This window comes from Ornithodoros turicata, chromosome 9, assembly GCF_037126465.1.
Source record: "Ornithodoros turicata isolate Travis chromosome 9, ASM3712646v1, whole genome shotgun sequence".
Lineage (NCBI taxonomy): Eukaryota > Metazoa > Arthropoda > Arachnida > Ixodida > Argasidae > Ornithodoros > Ornithodoros turicata.
The window spans coordinates 43,378,451-43,406,404 of NC_088209.1; the positions used below are offsets into that span (position 1 = coordinate 43,378,451).

General features: G+C 45.8%; 2 protein-coding genes across 2 annotated transcripts in view; one reads left to right on the top strand and one right to left on the bottom strand.

The window, feature by feature from the left end:
• On the bottom strand, positions 1-26,878 carry LOC135369043 (neurogenic differentiation factor 1-like). Its single transcript, XM_064602655.1, has 3 exons — positions 26,762-26,878; positions 3,300-3,399; positions 1-1,043 (listed from the first exon to the last, which is right to left on the bottom strand). The coding sequence occupies exons 1-3, from the start codon at positions 26,813-26,815 to the stop codon at positions 550-552; spliced, it is 648 nt and encodes a 215-aa protein (XP_064458725.1). The 5' UTR covers positions 26,816-26,878; the 3' UTR covers positions 1-549.
• The window catches only part of LOC135369044 (uncharacterized), a 150,388-nt gene continuing 138,086 nt past the window's right edge, over positions 15,653-27,954 (top strand). Inside the window, exons 1-2 of the mRNA XM_064602659.1 lie at positions 15,653-15,752; positions 24,637-24,875. The gene's annotated coding sequence lies outside the window, so the exon portion shown is untranslated. The remainder of the gene's footprint in view (positions 15,753-24,636; positions 24,876-27,954) is intronic.

Consider the following 27,954-nt stretch of genomic DNA (forward strand, 5'->3'; position numbering starts at 1 on the left):
GGTTCTGTCTAGTCCTGTCTACTTGGTTTTCTGCCTCTGTCCCTTACCTCCTCAAGCTCAAGGAAATGATAACGTCCGCTTAGAAAAACACGTCCTTCAAAATGTAGCACGACCAAACGAAGAAAGGGAAACAATGTTAGTGAATAGATTAGCAAAGTACAACATGTACCTCCCTACGAACAACATGAATGAATGATAGCATACGAAATATTCTCCACTGTCCTCAACAGAACGCTGCAATGAATAGAATGGAAACATCCTATAGAAACGTCGAGCTTGGATCGTTCCTTCGTAACTCGGACCCTCACGACCACGACGACGGTCCCGCGCAATGGTCAATAATTTGCTAGAAATTCATTCAACGTCACAACCCGTCAATGGACATCAACATCACAACCCATCAACATCACAACTCATCATTAGACCAAAGGGACGGAGGAGCAGATAAGACACCAACTAGCCCAATTGCTCGTTCCTCATGAGTCAATTTGCCAGTCTACGGTCCTCCATATCAGTAAGTAGACAGCACGACAGCCTATGGTCGTCCACTTAAGTATTCCCTGTGAGTAGTTCAGCCAATGCTAAGATGTAGCTTTGGGCCACTTGTAACGTTTCGTACTTGGAGAGCTTTCTGTTGCTTACAGACGGAACCACTTCCCTCAGCTGGTCGAAGGCGACATTGAGCTTGTCCATCCGTCGTCGCTCTCGAACATTCGCAGCGACCCTACTTCCCGCGTCCCTGGTCTTTTTCTGTCCTCGAATGTTCTTTGCACGTCCGTTAGGGTCGCTGCTTGTCTGGTCGCCACGTGGTAGCTCGTTTAAATCTTTCGCCAACTCTCGGTGTTGTTGATGCGTTACGGAAAAAACGTGTCTTCGATTGTTAAAGTAAGTTCTGCGTTGTTGGGGCCCTGTGGGAATTTGGAATGAGTACGTCGATCTTGAGACATCCTCCCACGGAGGGCAGCCGTGTTGAAGTCCGGTTGAAGAGCTGTAGGTAATCATGGATTCCGTGGGCAGTTTCAGCTTGTGGTCAAGGTAGTAGCCTGGAAGGGTTACGAAATACGTTGGTTTCAATCCTCGAGAAGAAGTTCCGCAGGCCTAAATGCAAAGTTTGGGTTTCAGTTCCTCCACACAAATATTTCACATTTCCATTGTTAATTTATTGAGGCACTACTGTTTGAGGCCGGAGTTGAGAAATGTATGGGGATTCCCATAGAAAGTCGGTGGTGATGCACCGCCTTAACGAGGTTATCTAAATTTATAGGTGACCAATCTTGAGTTGACCTGCTAGACTAACGTACGAAAATATAAATTTTTTGTCTGTTTCTTTTGTAAGGAAACCTCAGCTGATAGCGTTTAGGTTTATTGGGTTCTCTTCGTGTTTGTCAGTGAGAAAGGGACAAGCGGAGGGCAAACAGCAAGACGAGCGGGCTTTGCATGTCAGAAGAAAAGTCGGTAGAGTCCAGAACATCGAATAGAAAACCTTCTTCATATATAATCGTCGATTACTCGAGAATTTCCTACTTTCACACAGCAATTTGGCCTCGATATAGGGCTTTATGCTAAACTTACGAGCCTTCGATCTTTCTGTCACAACCATTGTGTGCGTATGAGCCTTAGTTATTCACGTGCAGACCAAAGCATCATTACATTATTGACATCGATTTTGTCGTGATACTGTACTAAAACATTACCACCAGCAACAAAAAAGCAGGTTAACCCTAATTCCAGTTTCAACTAATCGATTGCCACGACAAGATTTACACGTTATTACGGTACAACAAACAGCACTACCTGATACATTGCCACGGGTCCTTCCAGTGCTGCGTCCCATCGAGCTACGGCCGCTGTTCGTAACCTCCATCTCGCTCATTGTATCACTTCGATAGGAACACACTCACAATGACATACTACACTTTTTCTATGCACCTGCGTCCGTACTAAACGTCACAAACGAAAACATTGAGCACCAAAACAAAAAAACCTTTCTTGATCACGCGACGCAGAAACCCCTTCGAGGTAGGGGTTGTATCCGCAGCCGCGAGCAAATATTTCTTCGAGGGCTACCGGGGGTCTTCCAGTTTTGTCTCGCTTTCTTGAGTATGTTTTTATTTTTCGGCAATTTTCTCGTATATGAGGGGAAAGGATGGCCGTTCGTCATGCGCGGGCGGACGCAGATGTCGCTCGCACGCCCTCTGGCACCGCGACGGTGAACTCTGCAGGTTTCGGTCGTCTGCAAACAACAGGTGGATGGGCAACGAGGCTTGCTCCTGCACGTTCATTGGAGGGACACTGTCTGCCTTGATAATGGTGGAGCAGCGGAGAAAGATTGTCGAGAACAGTCAAAGGAGCTATTGCAGCAGGGAGGTTTCAATGTACAATCTTCCTGCATCGAGAGAACGAGAATATTCTTAGTCTCCTCGTCTCGACGTTAAAGGGCAGATCCCATAACACGCTACAAGCGACATCCGCACGCGCCAAGCCACAAAATCGGCGGCGGCGCACCGACTCAAGCGACAGGAAAGCTATGTCACAACTACATAATCTCGCATCTACTTCCAGTAGATATTTGTAGCGTGTCGCCAAAGCGCGTTGCATGTCGCTTGCCAAAATGTGCTAGATTTGGCGGTATGTAACTGTATGGGGCGAACGATGAAGAGTAGGGATGTGCAGCGGCGTAGCATGGGTGGTAAGTCAACTTTATTAAAATGAAATTTCCAGCTTGTATGTGGGAAGCAGCCGCTTGAATCTATTGTTATATAGCATGTGATCAAGGTCTCTTGCATATTGTGTGTAACGGATACAACTTCACGGGCTTGGAGCCCTTTCAAGCTGCATAATGCAGCTTTTTGCCCCAAGTGCCACGCCGTATTTCAGTGAAATAAAGCTTTTGATTGGTTGATTGATTGAAGTGCCACCACAGACACGCGTAATATAACAAGATTACAGTAGTTTAAATTTCTCTCGGGATTATTTCTTCTTCTCGTACGCAATCTTTTTCTCGGGTCCGCACACTGAATTAGAAAGCGCACACTTTTCTTTCGCAAACTGCCGCCTCCAGAATGGATCCGCGACAGTGGCTACAACGACACAATCTGTAGTGTATTGCCTGACGCGTGCTATGGGCTCACGCCTTTGTGCCGGCAATGCGTTTCACCGCTTGATTTCATTATTCAGCCACAGCACGAGTAAATGACAACCTAACCTGGCAAGGTGCAAACATGACTCGTCTTCGCGTCACCCCGATGCGCCCCCTGAAGAGCAAAAAGTAGTAATTTAGCAGTTTGGAGAAACCGTACCTATTGTTCTTGACGCGTTCCGAAAGTCATCCCCTTCAAGGTCGCTCCTTGGCCGCAGGGGTCGCGTGCAGCGTGATTGCAGACCCGACGACGTCGATTCCTGGAATATATCGCGGGTCATGGAGGGAACGAGTGCACCTTACGTTATTTATAGTAGCCCCTGCAAGAAATGCTCGAAATTTCGCCGTGTTTGTGGATGACCGCATTCATGGACACGGGCACAGAACCAAGATGTATTCCTGTATATCACTAAGGTTGAAAGGTGTCATCATATGCAGCATTTGCTCGGCCTTATAAGCAATAGAAATACTGTAACGATGACGTAGACGCGCGCCTATGTCCCGCGCATGTGAAAACGTTTTTTTTTTTTTAACGGAATGTCTGCTCTGCCCCACGTGACTACGCGATGCCCACAGGTTCACCGTCTACGTTCAAGTCTATCCCACCGATAACACACAGATTCCCACACGAGTGCGACAGAGTAGTATAGATAAGCTATATTATAGATACGTATTCACCTTCATCGTTATCGTCCACCTTAGCGTCGCTAATCTTTCAATTACACCTGGAGGCATCTGCATGCGGCAAACAACTGTCCAAAAGGGAACTACTCACTCGAGAGTAATAAGAAAGATGAAACTCGTCGTTCCGATAACAAGTATCGGAGTCTGCGCCGTAACTTATCGATATAATGCCACGTTCACAGTGACATATTTTCTTGGGGTCCATTTATTCTGCTGATCATTTGCACCGGTATGCATTTTCTGTCGGTATTGAAGTTCTATTGCATCTGTTGGCAATGTTCCATTATTTCATTTGCGGATCTCCTCATATTTCATTACCCATGCAAGTTCGCATACACGAGGTAAGATAAATTATGTGCAAGGACAATGACGTGCCCTAAACTATTAATGGCTACGAAAGAGCTTACGGAGTAACCTAAGACTGCAGTCGTAACCAGACTTTACTTTTAGCATGTCCTCTGAAAGCTGCAGACGTTCTCCTACCACCTGCAGCTGTATCATCAGCTCTTCTATACAGCAAGCAAGGTGTAATGTCCATCTACAACAAGCCGAGCGAAGGAAACGTTTCCACAGGCGTGAGAAAAAACGTGCCTGTGCAACGGGCCGTATAGTCCCGGGAATCCGAGGGCTATCCCTCTTTCCACTTGGTCTTCCGACGAACTCGAACGCACGAGTCTAGCACAAAAGCAATTTTGTTTGCGTTCACAAGCTAAAAACTTGCACTGAAAGGATTTTAAAATCGATAAAATGGATTTAAGTGTCGCCCTGCATTGGGGTTTTTATCGATCCCAATGTCGCGCACAACAGCCCTATTTTTAATCCTTTTCAATGGATTTTCGCAGAGGCACTAGCAGACTTCAGTTTCTTGTCTGACGTGTCAACGACATCTTGTTAATATTGATGACAGAGATGCTGCTGCAGTTTGGAGAATGCCCTGTCCGTCTCTTAGGAGGAATGTATATGAGCATCGAATGTGTAACTTAAATTTGAGTAAATTAGAGATTGAGTGTATCAATTTCTGACCCATCTTCGGTTTTAGTACGTTCGCCTCAATGAATTTGTCAAGGGACACAGCAATTCTCATCAGGCTTATCTATACATGATGATTATCTCATCTACATCGTGGCGCATGTAGACAGGTCTACGTAAACTAATCTATCGTAATAATGCAGTTAGCTCTATATTGATACTTTTACATTACATATTCGCACTCTATAAACTATGAGGCTGTAGCACATGCTGGGATAACAGCTTTGATCATGAGGGGACGACACGACAAGAGGCCCGTCAACATTTTTGTTCAGTTTCATGATGTAACTATATGTGTGTTTGATGTGTGTTGATATGTATGATATGTGTGTTTTTTTTATCCCGCGTTTGCACCACGACTTTTACCCCCGAAGAGTTTGTGAAAGGCATTTAAATAAAAACAGTTAAATCGGACCCTCCTTATATAGAGCAACGACGTCGACATCAACTCCCCTAGGACAAGCCAGTCTTGGCCACATCAGGACTAACATCTCTGTTTTCTAATTTTCTTCAGTGTATGTGCCACGTGGAATCGCCTATTTAAGCATGGCAGGCATGCAGTCCTTTCCTTCATATTTTCGGAAGGTAATCCATGTTTGAAAACGGACTTCATATTTTTCCTGAAAAACATTTCATCAGTTCCTCTCACATTCCCTTCGTTTGGCGAACTGAATTGAATCGTGTTCTCGAATCATGTCAGAAGTGTTAGGAGTGTCGAAGTACCAGTGTGAATGGCAGCAATAGCCTCTCCAAACAGTTCTTTTTCCGCCAACACGGAAAATACAAACGTGACCCTTCGTCCATATACATCCAGCAATTCGAAGCAATCACTTTTTTCTTGTTATTGCTGCGCACTTTGCTGAACACATTTGCAGATAAATCATATAAGCCGAGAAGACATCGAATGTATCAGAAAATGTGTTACAATTCTGAGAATCCATTAAGCCCTCACAATGGCAGTTGTTTGCGAAGCAACTTCTCTTGGTGTACCTTCGAAGGCACGTTCACATTTTAGAATGTCAAGTGAAGCGAAGCAAAAGTGATCGAAGCTGAACACGGAAGCTATTCGATATCTCGTAATCAAACGCGTGAAACGCATTCTAACCCTATGGCAGTATGCGAGGACACTCCGGGATATCATCTCTTTTTTTTTATCTTGGGTATCGTCTCCCATTATCTTATTTTGATAACAGGTGGTGGACACCGCGGTATTGTGCCCTACGGGGCACCCATCCTAGGAAGCGCCCAGCCTGCCTGGAAGCACTTTGAGGCGATGGCAACAGGTGCGACCGTTCGCCCTCCACTATTGAACTACACTACCGCAATTATAATGTCTATGCGGCGATGCTATAGAGAATACGTAAAGGAAGAAAAGCCATGACTGGAGCCAAGTTGGCATTCCTGTCGGCCTCGCACCTGTCGTGTGGCTTGGCACGCGCCACAACGCGCTCAGCTCATTGGCAGGCGACCCGTGCTGTCCTCTGGAAAACGTCGACTTTCAGGAAGTGTTAGCCTTGGAGTTAGTAGGTCGGATTATGAACGACGATGCCATTGGACGATTGGAAAACGGCGGTGGAATTCTCAAGGGGCTCATTGGTCGGCTGTCGTGTCCGGGGTGGTTTTTGGCCTTGTTTGAAAAAAGTATCTTCATTAATGGATGCTGTTGTCAAAAGGGTATATAGCGGTAGCCAGAGAGATTGAGAATGGACGACATAGAAATGCATATTTGAAGTGGTAATGAGTTTGCTGCTGCTTTTTGGCGGTGTTTTGGAAGGATATCAAGAACTTTGAGGAAACAAGTGTTTCTTATTACTGAGTGGATGCTTGACTTGTGCACTTGCACATACATTGAACGGTTGAATGGTTGATGTTCACGTAGGACAATTGGCACGATTAACGTCTTGAGAGATCGTAATCGAACTTCACCCTGTGTCGGCAAGTTGGAGCGTCCGAGATGAAGTATAGTGACCCAAGGACAGCAGTTGACAAAAAGGTCAGCAACTGTGTCAGCACGGGAGTCAAAGCCGCAACTCTCTGCTAGCCGGTCAGGTGTTCTTGTTGTTGTTGGTTATGGGTTTAAGGAGAGGTTAGCAAAGACTGGGCTGGCTTGTGATCAGTATACACTAGGCTCACATCGCGCTCTTGACAAGCTACAGTCCCAGCTATAAACACGCAAATTTATGCAGAGCTCCACATGGCTCCGTCATACAGTCGTCTGTATATACTACAAGGTAGGAATGAAGTTTTCTTACGCCCATCTTGGAGTTCACCTCATCCAAAATTCATCTCTGAGATGATACGACTTTGTACGCGTATAAATGACTTCTACACTAACTGATTTTACCTCAAATCAGCTTAATTGTGATACCGAGTGCTCTGGGACTACAAAGCCGCTGCCTCCTGGACATCCGGTCTTAGGCTGATGCGGAGTTTTACTCCTTGCTTTATAAATGATTCACTCGTGGAATTATAAATATGGAATGCTCCTAGGCTTAACATACGCTGAATGAAAAAAAACGAAAAAATGGCTAAGTGGCAAGCGAGCTGGTGAAGATGATGCATAATGTAACACCCCCGAGATTAGGGAACACGAAGGGAGAGACACAACACGAAGTCTATCTGTCCCTTCGTGTTCCCCAGAGTCTCGGGGTTTTACATTATGCATCATACGCTGAATGCTTCGCACAAGGACATCGAACAGTGAAGGATCACAGGGGTGTGCTCTGCTCTGAGTGCGAGGCAGCATGTGAAAGTTGTAGAGGAAAACGCAGAGGTCTTGTAGTTGACCTTGCACACAATATTGGGTTATATAAGACGATTAGTTTTGTCTCGTATGATCGATCTGCTGTGTGATTTGACCTGCAGGAAGCTGCTGATTTACTGCTTTTTTCGAAGCCAGAAATTGAGCACCAGTTATCCGCACCCACCATCAAGCCACCCTGTGGAAGCGACATTCATCGTATAAGTACCAAAAACAAGGTGCTTCCGCAACCTCAAAAGTACAAACCTTGAAATGTTCCTCAATCGAACCACAGTTTCCCGGAAAGCAATTATTAAAATCAGGTTCAAGTGTTACAATAGACATGGCGTGTATATTTTATGCTTGATGACTGCTACGTACATAGTTCGTCGGACGTCACCTCGCCCTTCCCAAATCCACCCTGTCAGCACGCCTGTACTACATCCCAGCGAAACTGGACAGAACGGAAACAATCACACCTTCATCCAAACTTCGGCAAACCGTGGAAGTGCCCGGGCTAAGCTTCCGAACCGGAAGCCAGTGCGCCGGGCACCTAGAAAAACACAGCGACGGCTACTGACTTCGCTTGCTTGTTCTGTCATCTCTAAGCAATACAGTGAAAGCGAACAAGAAAAAAGAAAACGCAACAGCACAGCAGGGTAAGATGGACTTTGAAAGTTCGTTCGTCTTCGCTGCGTTTGCAGCAGGAGCAGTTGGGAGGCGCTTTAAAGACGCGCGCGCGCGCTCAGAGTACGTCCAGCGCGTGCAGTGCGCACGCCAGATGTGTAATGGGCCAAGACCAGTGGGGGAAAATGAAGAAAAGAAAACACGATGGGGGGGAAAGGAGCTTAAATGCAACCCGCGTAATATCGGTGGAGCATGCGGAGAGTGGTTCCAACGATGAAACCGGTTAGTGTAACAGCTGTTTTGCAGAAACGTCCTTTGATGTTGTCGCTTCTGTGGAAGATTCTGTATGCCTTACGCTTGTCTCGAAGAATTCGGATTTTAAGTACGAAGGAAGTCTGTGTAATGTGTTCGTCGTTAGAGTTTTTTCGAGTGACAGTGGTTTAGATGTTGTCATGGGCCAATGGGGCCTCGGTGGTTTTAACACCAAGGTCTCGCGCTGACGACAGGGAGGTGATGTGTTCGAACCCTACCATTCTGTTGTGCTGTCTATCAGTTTTATGCCAGACTTTCCAGACTTATGTCGGCACAGTTACCCATGAAGTCGGCCCGTGGCGCCTACTAACTTCCCTCCAACGCTGTGCTCTTTCAGTCTCTTGTTGTCTATACAGCACTCGTAGCCGCAGTTGATATGCCAGAGCTGTGTAAGTGAGGTATAGTTGAAGTACAGTTACAGTTGTATTGTCCTGAAAGTAATGAAGTTACAGCAGAAGTTACCGAAATCGTCATACATTTCGGTTACGCTGGGTTACTTCACGTCAGATATCACACGTCTCTCACAAAATAATTAAAAATCAGATACCAGATGTTCATAATTTACGTAACAGACTAAAGTATAATCTGATAGAAGTGCACCTTCCATTGGAAAAGGACAGTACTACAGGCACAAGTTTACAATTCAGACTCGATTAAACCTCACAGGAGAAGAAACCAGAGAGTAAAGGTCTCCCCGAGCACGAGTTACGGGCAGAATGTCACGAAATTACACTTTCTTCAATTTGAAATTATCCAGGTACAGTAGTTGATTCAGTTAACGTAATTTAGTCATTCGTTATTAACTACACTTAACAGCTCTGGGGCTAACGTGGGCTTCTGTCGATGATTACACACTTGAAGATCGGTCCGGTTCTCGGCCATCATGACCACCACTTAAAGTACTGCCCCAAGACGCCGCCATTTTGAGCAGCTGTCAAAGAACTGAAGGGCGACCCTCTGCCAGACCCGGACAACGCGCCACAGCGAACAACTTGACTGTCCTTTTGTTTACGGGGCTCTTTTGAAACTACTCATAGAGATCATTTTGTGGCTCCACCAAAGTAACGACCTGACGACTCCGCCCATTTACGTTGACGGCTCGAAAAAACGAAACCAAGGTGAGAAAGCCTTTGGTTTGTTAGCCACGCGTCGGGTTCTCGGCCGAGCGTATCTTGTTTTCTGGACGTGGTCCATTAGAAACTCGGCGTTAAAGACGGAGCACCCCGTCTATGGGTGTGCTGCCTAAACCGGTGATTTTCACAGGTCCGGGTGCCACGGTCTTTCAGACTTCTCAAGTTGGGACCCTTTGTGTTTACCCAAGAGTCGTGTCATTTGGACCTCTTTTGTAGATGCCGCCTTGTGGGTAGGTCGCCGTTCTTTGTGTTGTACTACCTATACGGGAGCTTTGTGCTGTACGCTAATGTGGATTGCACTCCCGTGCTCGTCTGGCTGTTCTTGTTGGTCGACGTTTTGGCGTTGTTCTCGGCAGTTTTCTTTTTCTTTTTTCGGTGAGATGCGACGGCTGTTCAAAACGTATACAGACTGCGATTATATTTAAAAAAGTAAAATAGTTACATAGTTGGAACTCAGCCACCATTCTGAAGTGGTCCTCTTCTTAAGCCGCACACTTAGCTCGACGCTGCTTCCACTACCCGAAACATTTTTGAAGTCCCTTTAGAAATAGACAAGAGAAGTTTGATGACCTTCGTTTGAGTCATCCTGCAATCATTTTCTTTCCACCACAATTTGATTCGTTCACCCCTTTTTATATATAGGGGACGAGCCGCGACTTTTTCTCCGTTACAAAAATCAAATTGCTATCGAAAAGAAAATGATTTCAGTTTGTCCTGCAGAAGAAGGATGTGAGGAGAGAGCTCTTGACTATTTCTATGGCGGGCGTACTATTTCCAAAGGCTCCAATATGTTCATTTTTTTCTTCTAAATATAAACCCAGTCTGGATACTTTCTGAGCCGTAAGGCGCTGTCGATACGGAATTAAAAAAGTTGTTCGTCTCTTTAATGTAGAACAGTCCTCCACTGTGCCGTGCGAGACATCCCTGGAAGCATCAGGAGCGGGCAACGGTTCTTCCATCTTGCATTCCTGCGTCACACCACTCCATGGAGTCTAGGTATACGAACACCTGACTCTGAAAAGCACCACCACTCCCGGCCGCATTACCACCGTTAATTAGCGCTCCTAATTCCTTCATCAGAAACCACGCCTCGACGGCGGGTGCCAATATTGCACCAGCTAACATTATTAGGAACGCAAGCTTCGTATAGACTGATCATTAGCCGAAATCGAATTTCTTGCCCCGTATAATAAAGCAGTAAATGGCGTAATTGTAATGTTACCTGAGGGGAAAGGGAATCCTCTACTAAATGGTTATTACCAAGGCGACATCTTGTTTGCGACGGCGTCGTTGAGGTCAGCCGGTACCGTTCGCGCCAAAGTTTATACAGTGAACCCTGGTTATTATGGCCATGGTCGTTCCAGGAAATTTTGGTGATAATGCGGAATTGTCATATTAACGGGGGGGGGGGGGAGATTTGCAGAGGTTTCACTGGCATTGTTCCCCAGGAGTACGGCCATAAAGCGCGTATGTCAGATTATCGGGGGTCATATTAACGAGACTTCACTGTACAGGTATTCCGTGTAAATAAACTGCACGCGCACCTTGCGGAATAGAAATTGTTGGCGCTGGGAGGACGTCCGCTGTGCGATATCCACGTGCGTCATTTCATGTTTAGCTTTTGGAAAACGCCTAATGCGTGGTTCACACTACAACTTCTCTCCGTTGCGGTTACGGTGCGGATCCAGTGCGGAGGCGGCTGTCGTACGACACGCTGTTCAGACATATCGTCAAACGCTTGTGGTTGACCAATCACGTCTCCACTCCACCACGTCTCCATTCCACAGGCAGCCATGAACGGGCAACGTGATGTGGTCGGCGAAACTTTGAATCTCTGAATGAATCTCTGTACTCGGCTCGGCGTGGGTCGTAGAGCCACGGGTATTTCTCGACCTCTCAAATTAGAGCTTCTTGTTTTGCCAACGTGCTTTCACCGGAGGCAGCCATGTTCGAAAAGCACGCGACAGCACAGCAGTGATGCGCTTGCGCGGAGCGCGTTCGCTCATTGGTCAGCTGCATCTCCGCAGGTAGCCCGTACCGCATGGACTTCGGTCGAGCTCAACTCTTGCGGTGCGTGTGCTTTTCGGAGTGTCGTGCTTCGTTGTCATGACAACCGTGTCGCGCCGCATCCGTAACGCATGAAAATGCAACAGTGTGAACCAGGCATTATACTCCATTGGAATACGTCTAAGATCTAATTGGAAAACGTCTATGGTCTAATATCTATCGGAAAACGTCTAATATACTCCTGCCACACGGGCACGAAAAACGACATTACGTGCTTAATGGCTTCAGTCGTGCGGTGCCACACGGAGGTATCTTTTCATTTGTCTGAATCACAGTGTCTGCCACAACTCATTCGCCGGTGAAATGCCACATATTCTCGCTGCCATTGTCTGTGCAGAGTAACAGTTTTACTCTTTCATAAAATCACTTTCTACCATGCAGGGCATGATTATTTCATAATTATTTAAGGTTACACCAGCGCTCTTTGATGAAGGAAAAGCTGGAGTTGTTTGAACTTTTAACCGCAAAACATCATACCTTGAGGTAGACAGATAACTGGTGGCGAAAAACCGAAGAGTCTGAGACGGAAACAAGCAGCTGAGGAAGGTCATTCCAATCAATAATAGTGAATATAAAAAAAAAAACGAATAGTAAAAGTTATTCCGAGACGCTTCAGTTCATCAAAGTTTTGTCGGCTGTTTCGGATGACATGCTGTATATTGTATTGCGGCTTCTATTGATCTATGCACGTAGAAATCGAAAGCTCTGTGTCACTATGTGTCGCACTGTTGTGGCTAGTTATGAGGATCACTTCGAGGCCTTAATAACAGCTTATTGACAAATCACAGTAGGAACGTAATTGCTTACAACGGCTAACAGGAAAGGATAACACAACGTCAATGCCTAGGACGCGCACTAATCCCCCTCTCCTTCCTGCTGTCCTCTCTCCAACTATCCACGTCTGTACGCCGCTTATAGCCACAGTTGCTTCGCGGTGCTAACACGAAAAAAAACAAGAAACATTTCGGGTCTATTCGATTGGAACATTTGAAAATACATTACCACAAATCGACCCCTTCTTTTCAACAGCTCCCTCTCAAAGACTTGCGCTTGCCATGGTTTCTTCTTCTCCTCCTTCTTCTTCTTTCGGTCTTTTACGAAACAAACAATACACAACACCCACTTACAGTGATATCCGATTATGTTCTCTATAAAAAACCGAGTCCTGGACGAAAATTGATTGCGTTATATATAAGCGGAGATAAATGTCTTCTGACAACGAGTGCTCACAGGGCGATTGCCGGAGACACTTCTCGACACTTCCTTCTCGAAACTTCGTTCCTCTCGAGGCTTTTCTTCCGTTTCAAAACGTTGTCGCTATCGTAACTGGTAAGAGCGCAATATTTCATGCCAGATATGAGATGAGCACGGCTCGGTGCGTCGCGCGTTGCAACATTAACTCGGAACAAGACGTTTATTATCTGTTCGGTCTTTTTCTTTTTATGACGTCTACTGTGCGGGCATCCACGGTCCAGCGCTGTCTGTTATATCGTTTCCCGGCCGCATCATTTGAAAGCGTGAAAGTGAAGTGTGTGTCATGAAGCGGCTGTAGCTTGAAGCTTGGTGGCTTCAGAGATAATCGAAGTTTAAGAACGTATTTCTGAAAGCTGGATATGGTGGGAAGGGCGCTTTCTACTGAAGAGAATATATATTGCATGACAAACGAGTGCAACAAAGACAGGACAACACGACGCACTTACGTTCGTTTAATTCCAACGCAACGGCCACTTATACACACTGACAGCAAAATCGGTGAACTCATATACTGCCCCGTAAGTTCTTTGAAGTTTTAAGGTATGTGGACAATTTTCTGATTTTGTGGGAGGACTCGCTCTCTAAGGAACATGAATGTGTTTGTCAAGAGTGATACGAATCTTGTTTTCACGATGGAATCTCCGGGTGAAAACGGCCTTCAATTCTTAGACATCACGTTCTGTAAAGCAGCGCCTAGAAAAGCCTCTGTTGCAGTTTTCCTCGAACCATTCTAGGTTAGTTAAGAATAGCATTGCGTGTAGTGGATCATGTCCACACGTGATTAGGGGCAGCTACAATAGTGAAATCAACAGACTTCTTTCTGCGGGTTTCCCTATGATGGTTTTGAACACTATTGCGAGAAGGATGCTCATAGAGAGGATTTGGGGGAGCATACCCAGGTGAAAAATGTCTGCAATCCTAAGTGGTTTATGAAAGGATTTCCACTTGAAACCACTTACGTACAAGGTTGTTCAAAGTGATTTCAAGTTCAAATCCTTTCATAAAATCATGATTAAAAGCGTTAAAACCCAGTGACAGACACAGACACATTGCACTGACGAGAACTTTATTACCTTTCAATCCCGCTTAAACCTGATCTTCTCGTATTCAGCTCCGCCTTCTGAAAGATAATTGAAAGATAATAAAGTTCTTGGTTCGCCAGTCAGTGCAATGTGTCATCTGTGTCTGTCTTTTTAGCTCCCCGGCACCGTGGTTTTAACGCTTTTAATCATGATTCTAGAAAACCGAACAGCCCAATTTTTAACCCTTTTTGATATCCTTTCATAAACCACTTGTAACTGCAGAAAATTTTCACCTGGGTAGACGGGGCACTCTGGAAACTGAGACCACACGCCCTCAAAAGATGACTGTTATACCGTACGTACACGGGGCCTCTCATAAACTGAAAAAACTAGGAGCTAAGCATAGAATCAAAGTTGTGTTCAAGACTGACCACAAATTGGCGTCGCTGATAGGGAGAGTGAACTGCTCCCGAGAGAGGGTGGAATGCTCCATGTTCATATACTTAGATTTCGGCCTTGCACCACAGGGGTCGTTTACCGTTTCCAGTTATCGTGCGGTAGTTCGTACATCGGCCACACTGGGCACACAGAGAGCACAAAAGGTCTAGGAGGCTAGCCTGCCGGTCACCCTTAAAGAACATGTTTCGGTGTGTGGCTGCCACCCTCTCTTGGAAAATTGTCAATGAATCAAAAGATATGATCAGGAGGGAAGTTGTTGAAGCCTCTCTTATCAGAACAACAGATAACTGCATCAGCAACGGGTTCATTGCTATCACTGAAAAGGAATCTGTACTAGTTCAGCCCTGTTCGAACGGCGAGGCCTTTCACTATCACCACCACCGCCACCACCTGTTTGAATGTACAAGATACGCGGTCTGTATGAGTGGGCATTGCGTTGGAATTAAATTTCAGTTGGAAGTGAGTGTGTCTTCCGTGTCGTGATGTCCTGTCTTCGTTGCACTTATTGCTTATCATGCATTGTAACTACCAACAAGCCGAGTCTGTTGCTATTTTGACGATCTATATCTTAATGAACTTTCCTGGAGGCGTTTTCCTTCAACGGACAATCCCGGCAGTAGAGATGAGCTCCATAGGTAATGGATTACTTACACAACCTATGCGATTATTTAAAATGGGGCGCACAAACTTGAGAGCCCTGCTTTCACTTTGGTGAGCAGCAGAATAGCGGCATAATAGCAGATCCTAATTGTTCTGACCGGCCAGTCTCTTTGTATTTCTCACATCGTCCCCTTCTTTTGGCACAAAAACTATTATGGTATAAGTCGCAGTTGCAGCCAATTATGTTTTAATGCAATTCTCAGCAACCTTTGTTTTACCCAAAAACTACGTGTTTTGCCTACGTGTTTTGCTACAGATTTCTTCGATGCAAACCACGGCGTTTTCGACCACAAGGACTACGCCGTGAAAATTAGCGCGCAACCCTGATAGGATAGATAGATAGAACAGTGGTTGGTGGGAGGTGAGGAGGCAATTGTCAGTCGCTCCCGACAAAACTGCAACAAACAAGCTGCAGCATCGCAGATGCCGTAGAAATTCTCGAATGACTTCGAGAAACACTAGTATGCTTGTTGAGAGTCAGGGGAAATAAATTTTAAAGTGGCTTTAGGTCTAACACAGCTACAGACGCATCTTTCTGCAGGTAACAAAGGTGAGCAACCTGGGTTACTGCAGTCCCTGTTTAGAGCTGCAAGTCCTTCGCTTTGCGTTCATCATGTTCCAGAGAGGTTAGCCGTTCTCTTGCCTGTTTGTCGAAATAATCCAGTTACTACTGCCTCTTCCACCGTGACCTTCCTATACATCGCAAAACCTCCCACTCCTCTAAGGAATCTCCATCCATTCTCCCCCCCGTACTGAGCACTTAGTTTAGGCGCGGTTTCCACACTCTGCCTACAAACACGTCAACTCAAATTCATTTAGCCGTAGAAACTTTGAACCCAGACCCCAATGTAGCAGCCGTCGTGGAGGATGAAACCAAAATAGGTTCATCAGTCATCGAAGAAAAACCATTGTCTTTCCCCGAGAGACAACTTCATCAAGGGCGTTCTTAAGTTGGAAACAAAAGCGCGTATACCCTTTCGCGGAACGAATTTCGCAAATTAGAAGGATTTTCACCAGCGTTCCCCCTCTCCCCCAACTAACACGCCCACGTCTTTAAGACTCCCGGGGAGACTCGGTCCAGTTGAATTGTTCACAGTGGTACGCAACTCTTTGAACTTGTCATTGCTGCCGCAGATGGCTGGAGCGGCGCCGGAGCTCCTGTAATTTTAGCGACCTTTAGGGCGTTTAACGAAATTGTTTTGAGGGCTCACTTGCCCCTGGAATTGAGCAGTTCGGAAAGTACTTACTCTAATCACGTGATACTAATGTTCATATGTAATGGTTTAATTTCACGGTGGCGTTCATGGGTGATAAATGAAGCACCAGCGAAGGTGCGCTCTTCGAAAAAAGAGTGGAGCAGTAACACCCTTTAGGAGGTAATAGTTGTCGCATATGTTGCGCCTAAAAGGTTGCAAAGTTCTACCTGTATACCTGGCTGACGTCGGCACAACGGGTTAGCGCAAATCCGAAAACAAATTTTAGTTTGGAACTCCGCTGAACACAATGTGCTCAATGTCCACTGCACTGTTCATGCTGTGAAAGAAACGGTCCCTGAAAGTGCATATAGCTTCTGTGGCTGTGATAACAGCTCTTACAAACGTTTCATGCTGCACCTGCAAAGAGGCGGTAACAGGCAAGGTTACCACCCTTTTACACCCGTTCGTCAAACATTATCTTGACTTAGGTGGTAACTCTGGAAGTTACCATCTTTTAACGCCCCTTTTTTTTTCTGGGAGAGTGTCTGAGGGGACACGGCGTCCGTTGCATGGTGTTAGCTTCAATGTCGTGCTACCGATTAGGAAGTCTGTCGGCCAAGGACTCATGCTACCCTTGCCACTCTCCTCTCCATCATCTGAACGCCCCTCATGGTCACAGGTGCTTCGCGAGCAGAGTTGTACGTAACGCGTTACTAGTAATTGCGTTACTAGTAATCAATTACTTGTTTCAGTAATTTTTAACGTAATCAATTAATTTTGTGAGTAAGTAATTTTCCAAGTAATCTGATTACAATTTTCGGTAATCAATTACTGAGTATTCGATTACTTTTTTAACCAATCTTCAATCAATTTTTCTGTCAACAATGGTGTCAACAATGTTGTGTACATATAGATGTAAATATGTATATGAATCTGAAATATATGCGTGTAAGTGTTTTGTATCTTGTTTTCAAGTGTATTTGTGAATTTCACGTATCGTATATGTTAGTGTCTCATATTAGAATTTGCAACAAGAGCTGCATGGTTGCATTCGCTGCAGGCTTGTTGGCTTTAGTATAGCCCACAATATAAAAGTAACGGGAAAAGTAACGCGTTACATTTTTAATCAGTAACGTATTACATTTTTTGATGAAGTAATTTGTAACGGTAAAGAATTACTTTTCGCTCAGTAGTAACAGTAATTGTAATCAATTACTTTTTTCGAGTAACGTGTACAACTCTGTTCGCGAGTGACACGGAATACAAAATGACATATTACGAATATCTCAAGCTTTGCACAATTACTTTACAAATAAATAAAGAAAAGGAGACGCTGCCTAGTAATTGAAACTCCAGGATGCCGTCACTATACGGTGATCTGGACGATCTGGAGCACATCCTTCTACCTTACCCGCACCACCAACCTTTCGCAGCAACAGTTTCAGTGGCCCTCTCACTATGTCAAAATTGTTTGGACCAAATCTAGCCCAACAACCCTCTGTCCTAAAACCACTTTAAACTTTTTGCACATCGTAAGACTTCGGTTCTCATTGTTAGGCGACTCATTAGAGAGTTTTGGTATATCGTACGCTGTCGTCTTTGGGTATGTAAGCGATAGCGTTGATGGTTCTGTGCACGCCCATAACAGAAAGAGAGCTTCGCGCAAAACCACCAACGCTATTTCTTACGTACGCAAAGTCGATAGCGTACAGTGTACTGAAACTCTCTATAATTTCATTTCACCACATTAACGCCAGCATTGGGGTAGAGTATCGCCCATGGCGATGAAACTCGATCGTCATCATTAAAATATAGTTATTAGGCACTACTGCCTGCTAAGTCCCTGTCTCGTAAAATTAAAGTCAACTTGCCTGTTGCTAACGGCAAAAGTAATCCTAAAATTAAGCGTAAGTAATATTTAAAAGTATAAGTAAACATTCTCGTCAAAGCACCCAAGTCGAATGCTTGGATGGACTTGTATTTCACAATGGGAGATGGAGAACCACAAGCCCAACAGACCCATTCCTGGCAGTAATCAACCACCGAGATTCGCCGCAATTATCGCAATTGCGGGGCAGAGCATTCTTTTGAGAAAAACTTTGCGCTATTATAGTTGAGCTACTTTCTCTCCCTCCCCCCTGAACCGACGCCTATTCCAAAATATACATCTATCCAAGTGCCTTTGAGAGACTCAACGACAGTCGGGAATGCGACCTTAAGCTCACGATCTAACCTCAAATGGCCTCGAAGATTAAAGCAAATGCCGATACACATCTTATCTCAGTCGTCGACTTTTAATTGAAAACGATGGGCGCTCCCCAATTTGGCCGGTGTACGAGTGTACTACCCATAGTATACAGTCATTCTAAAAACAGGTGCACCCATGGCTCCTCTCAAGCCTATTTATGGCCTATTTATTGTTCCCGCTTTAATCGTTATTGGTCCTAATCGCAATCGTTTTGGAGGGATTACGTTGCACCGACTCCAATTTAGCCGTAATTTCGTGGGAGAAAAATAAAATAAAATAGAAAATGGCGCGGTGTAATTCGGATGTTAACGTTGCCGGCGACCTCCGATTAATCTTTTCTCTTCACCGATATATTTAGAATCGTATGTGGCGAATGCGTATTATTTTCTTTCTTTTCCGGCTCCAATCTTACGCGGAAACGACGTCGTGAAGACGCCATGCCATTCCCCTGACGTGAAGTATTTATAGAGTGTGGGAGATTGGATTGAATTATTTCTACTTTTGTGTTCTGCGAAGATATCAGGTTTGTCGTTGTGGATGAGATTGAGAGCCTTATTACTGTGATTTCGTAAGGTCGCGGTTTTATGTCGGAAGAAGGTTGTGGTCGTGTGAGGTGGCATTGGACGTCGGTTTGGAATTAGATGACGTTAGTTCGATGGTGAAGAGGCACAGATGGCAGTGCGGTGCTTTTGGGTGCAATGTTTCTGAAGACGGGTTTTCTTTTTCCTTTTTTTTTTTTCGGAAATGCAGTCTTTATCGTTCTTCGTAGTCGTGCTGGTGAAGCTGTCGTCTGCAACGACAGTGTTTGCACTGTATTGTTTATTTTATTATGATTGCACTATTCATGATTATGACACTGCATGTTACTTATTATATAGGTTAAGATATTAGCAGAGCAGTCGTTATCAGGCAAAATGAACACTTCGATGAATGTAGCGCAGCGCCGCAGCGGTCTATGTGTCGACGTGTTACTTGCAGAAATACATTGTCTGCCATAAAGTGAGTCATATGCCTTGAAAGTAACAGCGTGTCGTTTTGCTTGCGAGGCGCCGTCATGAGCCGGATAGTGGTAATTAATTTAACGATTTAATTTCATTGCTGGCTCAAGCAACGCCACAATGATCAGTACGCGGATTAGTTTTGTCCAGGTAAAGGCAGCTCAGCGCGCACCGAGATCTCAGGATCCCGGCATATTTTCACGTCGTCATATCCCAGAATTCTGCGAGGTCGAATTGCGGTATTTCGGGATAGTAAATTTGGCTTTCTCAACAACGAACGGTCGAGGATACGCGTGAAAAGTAAAGCACGGTATCTTGCCGACTTTTTCTTTCACGCGACCCCTCCGCGGAGAACAATCCGAGTTGCAATCCGAGAAAGAACAAACTGCGTCGTCCACGACAAATGACCAGTACGTTAGGTGACGACTCGACTGACCACCGAGGCCATCGCGCGAGAAAAATCTCAATGATTGATGAGTTAGGCCACACAAAATATAGCGCAAGTGTGTCTCTTCGTTTCTTTTTCGTTTTAGCTTAATCGAAAGGTTGATTTGAAAGTGAAAAGTAGTAAACAGAGAGAGCCATTTCGAAGAAGCTAGACTCGGCAATATTTACCGTGGAAGAGTAAAAAGAGAAGATACATCGAAAGGGGAGGAAGCGCGCGCTGTATTGGCATTTGGAAATCCCGAGATTGCGCAAACGGCACAGGATTCCGGTCCCTATACTATACTCCCGCGTGCCGGATAAATGGAAGTACAACGGTGTCAACTAGCATTCCAATGAAAAAATGGCTAGGAAGCAAGCGAGCTGGTGAAGATGATGCATAATGTAAAAAACCCCGAGACTAGGGAACACGAAGGGACAGACACAAACACGAAGTCTCAACTTCGTCAACAGACTTCGTGTTTGTGTCTGTCCCTTCGTGTTCCCTAGTCTGGGTTTTTTTTACATTATGTAGCATTCCAAATTTTCCAGGGAAGGGAGGAATAGACCTGGCGCAGAAAATCGGCTTTCACTGTACTCGACTCTCTCGGCTCGACTCTCATGGCAGGCAAACTGCCGCATGAAACGGGCGAGGTCACGTGCTTTCGAGAACCAATGGCCAAGGCCGTAGCTCCACTAACCTTGTTGCACGGTTCTCATCTCGGCAACAACGACGCGTAGAAAAATAATTATTTGTTGCTCCGTTGTTCTGTATACAATGCTCACATGGTGCCAATAACCACATATATAAGCACGTGTCTAATGGCAAATTCGCATGGTCAAAATGCGGCAACACGGCCTATGGCGCTCGGAAATTGCTAGCCTTGCGCCCGCGGCGGGTCACGTGACAGTTGTCACCCTAAGGTGGGTTCCCAGAAGCTAGCGGTTTTAGTCGCTAGTGGATCACGCTAGGGGCTACGCGGTCGCTCGTGTTCCAGTTCAGTTGTCTGCTAACCCGTGCTAACTTCAGCGTACGGGCTAGTCAGGGCCTTTGCGGGCCCTCGCGGTGCGGATGTGACGACACCGGATATATATAGTTGGGCAACCCGCTGCCCAAGAGAACGCAATTGCAAAAAAGGTACCAGTAAATGACCACCCGAATTCGCTATAACCAACGTGTATCCTAACCAGGGATCGGAACCGGTATTTTTTTCGGTCCGGTTCGGGTTCGGGTTCAGGCATATTGGTTCGGTTCGGGTTTAGCTCCTTTGAACCGAAATTATCAGCTTGAACCGGTTCAGGTATATCGGTTCGGTTCGGGTTCGGCTCAGGGAGAACCCCCTCCCCCGCACACACACAGACAAAAAAAAACAGTCAGCGGTCGGGACATTTACAGGGATTGGAACCGTTACTTTTTTCGATCCCGGTTTAACCGGTTCATGGACAGTAATTTTGCTATATGTAAGCGAGCTTACGCTCACCGTACACGGTTGTAAGAGAAAAGATGTGAGATGATCGTTTCAGGTGAGTCAAAAAAAGGTCGGCCAGTAGTACAATGATCCCACCTCTGAACCGATTCCCGAACCGGTAACCGTGTGCAAATTTTTCGGTTCAGTTCCGGTTCGGTTCAGGACAAGCAAAAAAATTGTTCGGGTACGGTTCGGTTCGGGTTCCGAAGAAAATAACGGGTTTTTCCGGTTTTCGGTTCGGGTTCAGTTCCGGTTCCGATCCCTGATCCTAACACCAAGTTTGCGTCCTGTATCAGAGAGGCCGCTACATGTTCATTTCCTGAAGTCACTGCCCTGTGTGTCTCGAAGCGAATTGTCTAATAGATATATCCGCATTGAGTCTCAGTTTATTCCGAGCGTCGTTGGAGGTCTACTAATTGCAACGAGTCTTGTATCTTCATTTGTCTTCCTTCCCGAACTTTCGTCACCAGTACTCTAACATGCGGGTGGTGGAAACATTAATTCCCCATTAGTTGTGGTTTTGGCTTCCACCGCATTTGTACGTACTTGGAGAGCGTCCTGCGAGGAGGCCATTTTTCACCACCAGTGCCGTTACGTTTCGAAATTGACGGATGTCTTCTTTTTCTTTTTCTTTTTTGTTACTAGACGCGTTTCATGTGAGAATCTATACGAAGAACGTGTGTTACGTACACATGATGTGCATGTATAGGATAATGCGATTGGCTGTAACGTGGAGAGGGAAATCGTGTACCCTGATGATGAGCTCTCATCCGGGTAACCGCAGCCGAAGTAATATGCAAGTTCGTGACCTGGGTCGTGGGTTATCTTCAAGGTGGTCTATACTTTAGACGATATGATGTTTGATGGCACTTAACCGAGCGAGGCTGGTACGCATAAACGGATGACGTCAAAGTGTCAAGCGACTGAGCACGTTGAAGATTGGTAATAAAGAGGTGTGGGTTCGGGTCCCACCGATCGCTGGCGTTTTCGAAGACTGTCTCCTTTCATATTTCACGTGAAGGGAATGAACCTGAATAGGAGGGAAGGTTGCGCGTCCCTATTGTTTGTACAGTTGTGCCTAAAGGAGGCTGGATAGTGACAGTGCACTGTTTGAAGTACCAATAGGAGTTCTTGGATGTTGGGTTCTGTGCTAGACGCTGTGTATTTCGATGGTTGACAGATGCAAGAAGGTCGCTGGAAGTACGAGTCGTTTATGAAAGACATTCCTTGATAGAAGGTGTACACCTGTGGAGATAATGTGGCTTGCCGATAACCAGGTCATTGTTCAAATTGCCGTTGCTCAAACTGAGGAGCCCTGCGGAGCCCTGAGGAGCTCTGCGAGCTCATCATTTTTTTTTTTCGACCTGTGGTACGATATTATTATGTGTCGCGTACCGTCTGAAAAGGAATCCATTTTGGGGAGTGACGCAATACTGAGGCAATAAAAGCGTTCGAAACAACACTGAAGCTTTCTAAGTTCATTCTATACAAGCTTTCCCGTGGAGGGCCAGAGTTTGACTATTTCTACACACTTCCTCCGCAATAAAAGCGTAAAAAAGCAGGACGAGAAACAGGTCCACGCAAGTCATCGTCGGTTGGTCGGTTATGGTTGGTGACGTGTTACTGTCGACCAATGCCTAGCGGCATGTTGTCCAGCAGAGCGTCCTGGGCTGACTTAATGGGGTACCGCACTGACGTTTTCCATGCAGCGTCATATGTAAAATACCCAGACAGAACAGGCGATGCCGAGATTCGAACCCGTCTTCGTAACACGCCATTGACCCCCGTCATTTGCGATATCACTCCAAATCAAAATGAAACCACTTCCATGCTGAATCCCGCCTTCTCCAGGGCTACGCCAAGGCCAAAGCCAAAGGGCTGACGACCGTCCGTGATCATCGAAGCCGACAAACACACGCAGAAAAATGAAATATTCGCACAATTTGTCGTCTCTAACGGCACATTCCTCGGCCCATCTCTTTTATGCGAAGCCGCCTTCGGGATCCCTTTCACAACCAGACGGGGCCTCATATAACTTTCTTTATTTCCCGGACTCGTTAAAAAAGGATCCGTCTCAATCTCGTCTTCTTCAAGCCTCAATGTCCCACTACCACTTTCACGCAAAATTCGAACAAAGGCGGGCGTGACAAAAAATCACGCCGCAGGTGAAACTGATGACACGCCGGTGCAGCGGGTCTTCTTCTATAATGGAGACCGCCCAAAAAGCCTTCGCGGATGGACGTGTTTTCTTTCGTCCGAGGTGGGTCGGTCTCCGAAACGTCCTTTGTACATCGGTGCGAGACTCGCGACTCTGTCATTACGTGAATCTGTGCCGCGCTCTCGTGACTTCACGCTTTTTTTCTTTTTTAAATGGTGCCTTTCCTTTGAAAGGCTCATACAGACGTTGAGTTTGAATAGCTGATACTGCGGTGTTAGTTTTCTGTAGAAGATTATAAACAGAACAAAACATGTCCGCTCACGGGTTTCACGGTTGCGGGTTCGAACGCGGCCGCGAGGACGTCACAGTCACAGTAATGGCCGAATGGCATAATGGCAGAGTACAAGGTAGCGGAGACCGGGGAGGGTTGTCACAGTTTTTACCTCTAAAGGGCGTTTCACACTGCAAAACAAAACACCAAACAGCGACAAGACACCGACAAGACTCAGAACGCTGTTGCTGTCGGCGTTCCGTGTTTCGTCGATATCAATGTCACATTGGCAAGACGGCGCCTTGTTCGTCAGGCTGATGAGACCAACGCTGGATTTTAGTGCCATCTTTTGACTACACAACGCACCTATTAAACTATAAAGCTGGCTTCCTGCTGGCTGGGGCTGTGTAGGTACTTGGATTTCCAAAAACTAATTTTTATAGTTCATTACCACGGCGTGTCTCATCTTGCCCCACGCGATGTCTCGTCTTGTCCCGAGGGTTGGGGCAAGATGAGACATCCTGCATTTTTGAATTTCCTGCTTCGTGTTTATTTTAGAACCGGCTACGTCCGTTCTGATTTACAGATCAGAAGCTCTCGACAACTGAGAATGTGCCTATTGTTAGTTTTTTTGAAAAAAACGCGGAAAATAAAATTCCACATTAAATTGCAAATTTCTGTCTGATCTTGCCGCACCTTCCCCTTTTCTTTACTATGTTTTAAGATTCCTCTTTTTCTCCTATATAGGGACCACCAACGAGCTCATTCTTTCGCGTGGGCGTACCGCAAGAGGAGATGTCCTTACATGCTCGTTACGCCAATTGGACCGCACACTGAGTTGTCCGGATTGAGGAGCGTCAAGATGCCGCTCAAATGACAGACGACGACCCATTTTCTGATTGAGGCGGAGCGCATTGCCACTTTTCCAGTCGACAAGGGTTCACTTTCAAGACTGCATGTGGTGCCAAGCTCTATCATGAAGCCGGGTGAGTGGACGAGCTGGACTGTGAACCAAGCGAGTAGAAGCTAACGCTGAATACGAGTAAGATAGAGGATCCTCTCTTTGGTGGTACTTCCAAGATACATGTTGTGTGTGTTGCTCTCTATGGTTTCCCTTGGTTTTCCGGCAAACTTTCCTCAAGTCGACTGGACTGTGTCAAACCTCAGAGTTACCTGTGGTGCTCCTGAGGTTATCTCAACAAATGGTGAGGTTCTACCTCAGGACCTCAGACCTGGCTGTGGGGTTCGTCTGAGGTTACCTCAAGAAATGGTGAGGTTCTACCTTAGTGCCTCAGACATGGCTGTAGTCCTCCTCTGGTAGCTAAAAAAAAATACTGAAGACCTATACAAAAGACGTTCCTTTCCCTGTCTGTACACTGCTTGCTCACTCGCGGTGCTCATATGCAACAACGAGGAGATTAGGGGTGGTTTCGGCACAAATTTCTTCTCCACATACTCAGCCTGAAGCTTACCGATCTTGAAGAGCGCTTTAGTAAGGTGTGATATGTCGTGCACGCTTCAGTATGGGAGGACGGCACAGTAGTAAACGACGCTGAACATCGGGATGTGGATGCTGTCTTCCCAGACACTCCTTGTTTCATACCCATACTGACTACCGTTACTTTCGTTTCAGCATGATACGGTATTTGACACTATATGGATGACGCATTTGAGATGTTACACGGAAACGAACGGTAAACGCATCGTCGTCGTTAGCTTAGTTGTTCTCTGAGGCAGGAAACAAGAAGAAACACTTACGAGTCGTGATGCGAGCCTTTCAAGAAACCGTCACGAGAGACTAGCTTTCTTTGCGTGAACTACGATAGTTATATCAGAAGCCTTCGACATGAACTGATTCTACTTCAAATTATTATGTGCCTCGTTATGTGCATGCCTCGCTAAAGTGATTGCGTGTCCGCAACTGCGGCCCTTCGGCGGATCAGTTGGTAGCGTGTGCGCCAACCGATACCAAGGTTGTGGGTTCGAATCTGCTCTGACGGCTCTAGCAACATGGTGTCAAGATGCAAGTTCCTTAGACATATAGGCGTCCGCAATCTGAAGTTTCGGCGCCTGTTAAAGATCCCTCAGGTGAATCAACGGACCGACCACTGTTGCGTCGCGCATGACTATAGCTGTCTCGTGGTAGTGTGAAGCCACGAATAGTCCTTATCATAATCAAAGACGGCGGCCACTTTCAGATGCATCAAAGTGCAAAACCTGGGGTTTACCCAGGCGCAACGTTAGGATTGTTCATAACAAGCCTTTCTTATCAGGGCCTCAACGGTGTCCTAGTCGTCTCTCTTCGTACACGACGCTTATAGCTCTAGAGGCTTCGCTACTACTTAAGAAGTAGACATTACGGCGCCATAAACTTGTAGCGGTCGTCGCAACGGCGATGAAGTGAGGCGTGACGGCCAGCTTTGCGCGCGTTGCAGGAATAAACAGTTTCCAATCAACTCTCTCTAACTTCGGACCTTTTCCCAGGAACAAGCAAACACCGCAACCAAATTTCGGAATTGAAATCAAAATTCGTCCAAAATTAAACAGCAGGTCGACCACTGTGGCGTCGCTCTTAATCACAGTTGTCTCGCAACGTAAAGCTGAGGATTTTCCTAAATATTATCAGTATTCCTACTCTATAGGCCTCCACGTTGAGTGAGCGTAACTCAAGTAGCCGAATCAGCTTGGAGCTCGTGATGGTATCAGAAGGTAGAGCTGTCACCTGCCAACTATACAAAGCCAGAGGACTGGCAAACGGATTGATGTTACTCGCCACTCCTGATAAGGAATGCCGATCATCGTACAAAGAATCCGCCTGAGGTACCGATATTGAGGCTAATTTCCGGAACTCCGTGACCAAATGACTCCTTACCTCTTCGCTCCTGTTCCATAATAGCAGTATAATGGATCGTCCTTGTTGAAACATAAATGTCGTCTAACTGTAATTATCACCTGTAACCTTCCCGCGATCATTAGCGTAGGAAGGAATCGCGTGAGGCCTATCATGCTTTTTGATATTTCGCGTGACTTGAACCATCAAGCCACGACCTCTTCCTTTTCGAGCCGAAATGCGGCGATAAAGGTCATTAATAGAAAAGGGTGTGTGTACATAAGCGACATCTGGGGGCTGACGTTTCGCAACCGTGTCTGACCAGTAGCTGAAAATATGTGCCGTGTCTGTGGGCGTTCCTTCACAAGCGGTGATGGTGAATTGTGATTGGCTGTTCGAATTGCTGGTAGGCTAGAGAGCGACGATGGCGCTTGATAAGTTGAAAGGAGCATAGCATTTGCTTGCTAAGGAGCAAAGGAGGAGTTGATGTGATCCCAAACAGGAAACAGTCAACTGTACACTCTTAAAAATGAACTTCACCGCATAGCACGCTCCAAGCCAACCATAATCTCGAATGATATCGTTATCTGCGCTGATTTGTTGAAAACGGGAGGCGTACGCCTTTTTTGTGACAATTATGAACAGCATAAGTGTCACAAAACAGGCGTACGCCTTTCGTTTTCAACAAATCAGGGTAGGAAACGATATCGTTCGAGATTATGGTTGGCGAGGAGCGTGCTATGCGGTGAAGTTCATTTGTAAAAGCGTACAGCAATATGCGGAACAATGAGAAATCAGGCGAGCCAGTGTTGGCCATGCAGTATCCAAAGTTACATCCCTGAGAATCCGGAACAAAATGGGACACACATTTTCAGAATTCATTATCCTCAGGGTTGTAAATATACATACCTGTAATCACCGACACAACAGCCTTTTCGTTAGTAGGACTCCTGATATTCCTTTGTCGTGTCCCACCGTTTGTTGTGTCCTGCCGGTTGCTTACGCGTCTCGCAAGGATGCAGTCTAATGGGCATGGGATGCTGTGGAGGTCGCGAGATTTAGATTTCCCATTAGATTAGCTGTGGCTCTAGCTGTCTTAATCTCACTGTCTATGGTTTACAACGTACAGTTTGTTCTATGGCTTGAAGTTTGAAAAATAACGGGTCCTCTTCTAGAAGAAGGGAAAATTTCCGGATCGAACAGTACAATGAAACATGTGGCGAATACTATCAACG

What these genes read in the sequence shown, in the direction of transcription:
- LOC135369043 (XM_064602655.1), bottom strand. Translation starts at nt 26,815, where the DNA reads ATGTTTCAACAAGGACGATCCATTATACTGCTATTATGGAACAGGAGC. An exon ending in TATGGAACAGGAGCGAAGAG is followed by an intron (nt 3,400 to 26,761) that starts GTAAGGAGTCAT and finishes GATATATTCCAG; the next exon opens with GAATCGACGTCGTCGGGTCT. An exon ending in GAACGCGTCAAGAACAATAG is followed by an intron (nt 1,044 to 3,299) that starts GTACGGTTTCTC and finishes TAACCCTTCCAG; the next exon opens with GCTACTACCTTGACCACAAG.